The 6,595-nt window shown below is 48.6% G+C and overlaps 1 protein-coding gene across 1 annotated transcript; it reads left to right on the forward strand.

The window, feature by feature from the left end:
- The first annotated feature begins 2,841 nt into the window (after positions 1–2,841).
- On the forward strand, positions 2,842–6,076 carry LOC124705410 (GDSL esterase/lipase At1g71691-like). Its single transcript, XM_047237136.1, has 4 exons — positions 2,842–3,178; positions 5,033–5,406; positions 5,493–5,742; positions 5,850–6,076. Exons 1-4 carry the CDS (start codon positions 2,842–2,844, stop codon positions 6,074–6,076), a joined length of 1,188 nt encoding a protein of 395 aa, XP_047093092.1.
- Positions 6,077–6,595: the final 519 nt, after the last annotated feature.

Consider the following 6,595-nt stretch of genomic DNA (forward strand, 5'->3'; position numbering starts at 1 on the left):
ATCAGAGGAGCAATCCGCTTTTGTTCCGGGCAGGTTGATAACGGTCAACATGATTACAACATACGAGTGCTTACATTTTATGAAGAGGAATGGAGCTAAAAAGCATCAGCATTGTGCGCTCAAGCTAGACATGCGGAAAGCATATGATCGTGTTGAATGGAACTATCTACAGGCGATCATGCTACGCATGGGGTTTCATGACCGATGGGTTCAGTTGATTGTGAGGATGATCTCATCGGTTTCTTTCTCAGTTCCGTTTAACGGATCGCCACCGGAGGAATTTCGACCGTCTAGAGGGATCCGACAGGGTGACCCTATATCCCCATATTTGTTCTTGATAGCAGCAGAGGGCCTTTCAGGCATGTTAAAACAGAGTCGTCAGTCATTGCTCCTTGAAGGAATCAAGGTGGCCCCAACTGCTCCTGCGGTTAACCACCTCCTTTTTGCCGATGATAGCATGTTTTTCGTCAAAGCAAGCCATGTGGGAGCTATGGAAGTCAAGGACATTCTAGACAAGTACTGTTTGGCGTCGGGCCAACGGGTGAATTTGGACAAATCCTCGGTTTTCTTCAGTAAGGGATGTCCAGAGACCATTATACAATCAATCAAGAATACGCTCCAAGTTCCCAATGAGACTTTAAAAGAAAAGTATCTTGGCATGCCCTCTTACGTGGGCAGATCGTTGAATGGAGCGTTTAAGTACCTGCGAGACAGGTCTGGAAGCGTATACAGGGTTGGACAGAGCAGATGCTCTCGGTCGGAGGGAAAGATATCTTGATCAAATTAGTTGTTCAGGAAATCCCGACATTCTCCATGTCCCGCTTCAAACTCCCTAGAGGGCTTTGTCTTCACATAAATAAATTTTGGTGGGGAAGCAAGAAGGGAAAGAGGAGGACACGTTGGGTTTCTTGGGAAGTGATGTGTTCACCAAAATCGGATGGCGGATTAGGGTTCAGGGACATTGAATTATTTAACCTGGCCCTTCTAGCTCGCCAAGCATGGAGGATTCTGCAAAACCTGGTTCTCTCAGGACCAGGATCCTCAAGGTGGTATATTATCCTTCCACGGATTTTTTAAATGCCAATCTCAGCTCCCATCCTTCTCAAGTTTGGCGAGCAATTTTGGAAGGACGAGATGTTATGCAACAAGGTCTTATTCGGAGGATCGACACTGGAGCAAATACGCATGCCTGGGGATCCCAAGGGATCATATGATGAGGCCAGTTGCATGTATAAGGGAGGATCCACCGGTGAAAGTTAGTGAATTCATCAATACTAACTCAGCCACATGGAATAAGGAGAGACTTGATCACTTCTTCCTGCCAATGGATGTCGAGCATATCTGTAAAATTCCTCTGAGCACTCGCAGACGTGAGGATATATGGGCTTGGCACTACGATCGCACAGGTATTTTAAATGTTCGATCGGTTTATCGGATGCTGGTACGTACAAAGAAGAGAAGGGAGGACTGGTTGGAGCATAGACCAGCTTCCTCTAACACAACAGTAGAAGAAAAGCTTTGGAGCAAGTTATGGAAGACCTTGGTTCCTTCCAAGCTCCGTCTGTTTCTTTGGAGACTAGCTCATCAGTCCCTTCCAACAGGCGATGTCCGACACCACCGTCATCTGGCCACTTCTTCTGCATGTTCTGTGTGTGGTGCGGAGGATTCATGGCGACATTCTTTGATAGATTGCATGATGTCCCGCTGTGTATGGGCGTTGGTCAATGAAGACATCACCCAGCATATGATATCAATTGAGGAACCATCAGCAAAAAATTGGCTATTCATCGTGATGGAGACTTTGAGTCATAAGGACTTCACGGAAATGATAGTGACACTCTGGGCTATTTGGTATGCTTGTCGATGGCTCATGCATGACGGCGAGCAGCAGAGCCCTCTATCCACTTCCATGTTTGTCAGATGATTCTTATGCGATCTGGAGTACGTTGACCCCAAAGCCAGTCGTTGCTAGATCGACTACAGCGAGGAGAGTGGAGCCAAAATGGCTACCGCAGCCGATAGGGTACCACAAGATCAACGTGGATGCGGCGACAACAAAGGTTGCGAAGGGTGGAGCTATTGCAGCTATATGCCGGAGTGAAACATGGCTCTTCATGGGTGCCTCAGCACTAACGGTGAAGGAAGATCTTAGTCCGGCTGCACTCGAAGCCCTGGCGTGTCTGGAGGCTCTAGCGCTGGCACAGGACCTGCACATCTCTCATATATGTGTATCATCTGATTGCCTGGACGTCATATGACGAGGCCATACTCCCGTGAGTATAGCATGATCCTCACGGAGGTTAAAAGAACGTCATCGATCTTCTCAGACATTTTGTATCGACATGTGAAGAGAGGGACTAATGGTGAAGCACGTCGTCTTGCTCGTAGTTCTGTTAATTTAGATTTTGGACGCCGCCTGTGGCTCCTAAACCTCCCGGAGGGGCTTTGTATTCCGAAGTGCGGGCGAATTCTCAAAAAAAGTACTAGTTACCCACAGAAACGCAAAGGCCATACTTCCCTTGACAAACACAGGCACACAGTGTACTGGAGCTCGCCAGCTGCGGTCGGCCATTGTTTTGTGCTGCCACCACCGTCCCCCTCGCGTAGTCGCGAGCACGCGCCCCAACAGCGCCCCATTTACTCCTCCATCTCCATGGATGGCAGCAAGCAATGGCAGGAGCCGCATTTACTCTTTCCCTCATCCACCCACCAACCATCCCCAAAACCCTCTCCCCTTCGCTCTCCCTCTATATACGACGCTAGCTACGCTCCTCTTCTCCCACACTGCACACTCCTGCCACACCTAGCTTGGAGTAGCTAGCTAGCCAAGCTCTACAAGCCATGGCCTCCTCCACGGCGACGACGGTGCTCCTTCTGGTGCTCCTCGCATGCGGCGGCGCCACGGCACAGGTGTTCCCCCGGCCGCTGTTCCCGCGCGCGCCGTGGAACTTCACGCTCCCGACGGGCCCCGGCGACACCGGCGGGAGTGGGGCGACGACGACGGGCGGGGGACCGTCGGTGCCGGCCATGTTCGTGTTCGGGGACTCCCTGACGGACAACGGCAACAACAACGACCTCAACTCGTTCGCCAAGGCCAACTACCTGCCCTACGGCATCGACTTCGCCGGCGGGCCCACCGGCCGCTTCTCCAACGGCTACACCATGGTCGACACCATAGGTGCGTAGCTATGCAGCATGCTCTCCTGTGCATCTCTCTCTGCTAGCTACTGTTTCTTGGTTGCTTGAGAGCTAGCTACAAGTAATTTCCTCTCACCAGAGAACAAAACCATAAAAGGCTTTGCTATTTGCATAAAATATGATGTGAAACCCATACAAATGGAACTATTTTTGTTTCTAACAGAAGTAGCAAATCAGCAGGCAGGTAGTGTGCTTCTTCTGAGCACAATTTGCTAATTTTAGTACATCCTAAGATGAGCTTGTCATATGGAAAATAATGCAATGAAGCTAGGGCTTCAGGAAACCCGTGATCTAACGTGTGGTACGTACTGCCATATTGGTATGGTACAACAGGCTAGGTTGGGTTTCGGGCCTTCCCATGTTCGACTTGCATACAATAAAAATAGGAATACTGATGTATTTTTTAGTCTTTTTGTATACAGATGTGTTTAGTCTATCTGTTCCTGGAAGAATGTTCTTTAAATTATAGAGAAGTCGTTATCACTAGCCAGATTGGTAGTACGTATTATGTGGTGACCATACTATTAAATTGAACTCATTACTGCTTGTTTTAGAATCTACTATGTACTAGTATGCAAGTTGTTAACGTACTATGCATGCAAGATCCTTAGAAACATTAATCAACTTTTGCAGCTGGTTTGAGGAACTGGATATGGTTTGATGGAAATATCGGTACCTTTCTCAGGGTTTCTAGATCTAGAGCATATATACTCAGTCAACAATTATTGACTAGTATGAAGGAGTTTCCCCCCATCGTTAGGCTAGCCAGCTCCTCCTCGTTTTACTTGAAGATCAGCTATCCGTGCATGTACTGTTTAGCCCTTTCTCACATCTTTCATTTGGAATCCAAGCAAAGCATGCATAGTGCATAGTCCATCGCAAACAAATCTAAATTGATTAGATCAATCTAGCTATATAATTAATCTAGGAGTACATAAGCACTGAGATACTGTAATAGTAGCATTGCTTGTAGTACCAGTACTGTTGCAGCGTGGTAATAACTACTGACCGGCCTCCTCCATGTGCACATTCAAGTGAACGAGAGAGAGACTGTGTAGGAGTAGATAGAGAAAGAGAGTAGGTGTACTCCAGATTGTTGGTGTAGAGAGACGGAAACTACATTACAAATGTAGCTCCAGCTACATGTACGACGTTTTTTTAGAGGTTTTAAAAGTTGTATTGTTCACTATTTCAGATTTCCACTTTTATTATTTTTGCACAGCTACAATATAAGATATTTTGGGATGGAGCTTTGCACGTTTATAAAATACATCATTACCTACGTCTAGATTTCCTTGTATTTTTTCAAATTTCAAATGCCATTTTCAGTATTTTAAAATGACGAGCTACATATAACTCGATCTACAACGCCAACACCGGGGCGTAGAGAGAGCATTCCTTGGTGTAGAGATAGGGAGAGAGAGGGACTCCACACCTGTACTAGTAGGAAATAGTGTAGCACGGCGGTACTCAATTTTCCCCGGGGATCATAATGCCTTGCAATTGATCAACACATACAGTGCACATGATGCGATGAATTCAGCTAGTAGTCAAAACGTGTATGGTACCCACTGGCTAGGGTGGCGTCAATGTTTCCATGTGATCCTAGCCAGGGCTCCTAAATATGTAAGGTGGTAATTAAATGCCTGCTGCATACGGTCGAGGTGTGTCCCCGCCAACAATTCACCACAAAATAGGGTTACAACTAACTGCGTAGTAAAATCTTTGGTTTACAGTACAGAATCAACCCCAACAAATCTAAGTTAGCTGGAGTACATAATTGATCAGAACAGCTTCATTGATTAACTCAAGCTCTTGTTGTGCATGGACGCAGCTGAGCTTCTCGGTCTGCCCCTGCTGCCGTCCAACACCGAGGCCTCCGACGCCGACAGCGGCCCCGGCGCCCTCCAGGGCGTGAACTACGCTTCGGCCGCCGCCGGAATCTTGGACAACACGGGGCAGAACTTTGTGGGTCGCATCCCGTTCAGCCAGCAGATCAAGAACTTCCAGACGACGCTGAACCAGATCAAGGGGAAGATCGGCGCCGGGAAGCTGTCCTCCTCGCTGGGCCGCAGCATCTTCTACGTGGGCATGGGCAGCAACGACTACCTCAACAACTACCTGATGCCCAACTACAACACACGGAACCAGTACAACGGCGACCAGTACTCCACGCTCCTCGTGCAGCAGTACACCAAGCAGCTCACCGTAAGCAAGCGAGCTCTTGACAGTTGACACCCGATGCAATGCAGGCTTCTGATTCTTTTGCGTCTCTGAAAACAAAAAATGGGCAGAGCCTGTACAATCTGGGGGCTAGGCGGTTCGTGATCGCCGGGGTGGGTTCGATGGCGTGCATCCCCAACATGCGCGCCAGGAGCCCGACGAACATGTGCTCGCCGGACGTGGACGAGCTCATCGCCCCCTTCAACAGCAAGGTGAAGGGCATGGTGAACACCCTCAACGTCAACCTCCCGCGCGCCAGGTTCATCTACATCGACAACTTCGAGATGATCTCCGAGATCCTCAGGAACCCATTTAACTACGGTGCGTACTGTTAAACTCTGCTGCTGATCTGCATATACAATAGTATCTGCAACCTGTGGAAGTGTTAACTGACGGCCAGTGGCTTGTGCGAGCATGCATATATGCAGGGTTCAGCGTGGTGGACCGCGGGTGCTGCGGGCTCGGGAGGAACCGCGGGATGATCACCTGCCTGCCCTTGCTGCGGCCGTGCCCGAACCGGAGCACCTACATCTTCTGGGACGCCTTCCACCCCACGGACAGGGTCAACGTGCTCCTCGGCAAGGCCGCCTACTCCGGCGGCACCGACCTCGTCTACCCCATGAACATCCAGCAGCTCGCCGCCTGGCAGCCGTAGGGGGACCGGACGGGGACGCCGCCGGAGTTTCTTACTTTTCAAGAGGAACTAGCTTAGCTAGCTAGCTACGTCGTGTTCTGTGAGTGTGTCCAGCTTGGATCTGGAGAACCGTGTGTTTCATCGTCTGTTCAGTTGTTTTTGATCCATCGATGATATGAGTGTGTAGTGGTTGGACCGGTAGTACGCGTAGTACCTGTAATAGAGATCGATCCACCGTTGTGGCTTTCGTCGTTCTAATGATAAGTTACTTGTGAGCTCCTCTCGTCGTGCCATGGCAACGATGCTTTTATGGATTATCTGACCTAGATAGAGTTGTGGTCTTGAGAAAGTCGTGAACTTTTGAAACTAATATTAAGGGTATTCGAACAAGTCCTTATACACCAAATTAAGAGTGATTTTACAAAAGACAAATATATTGTTTAGGCACGGCCAAGAGGAATCATGTGCTCAAGTTTTTTTTGGGTGTGGTGTAGACTCCTTTCATTTTAAATTCAGAGAAGACAGATTTGAGAAAATACT

This window comes from Lolium rigidum, chromosome 4 (assembly GCF_022539505.1).
Source record: "Lolium rigidum isolate FL_2022 chromosome 4, APGP_CSIRO_Lrig_0.1, whole genome shotgun sequence".
Taxonomy (NCBI): Eukaryota; Viridiplantae; Streptophyta; class Magnoliopsida; order Poales; family Poaceae; genus Lolium; species Lolium rigidum.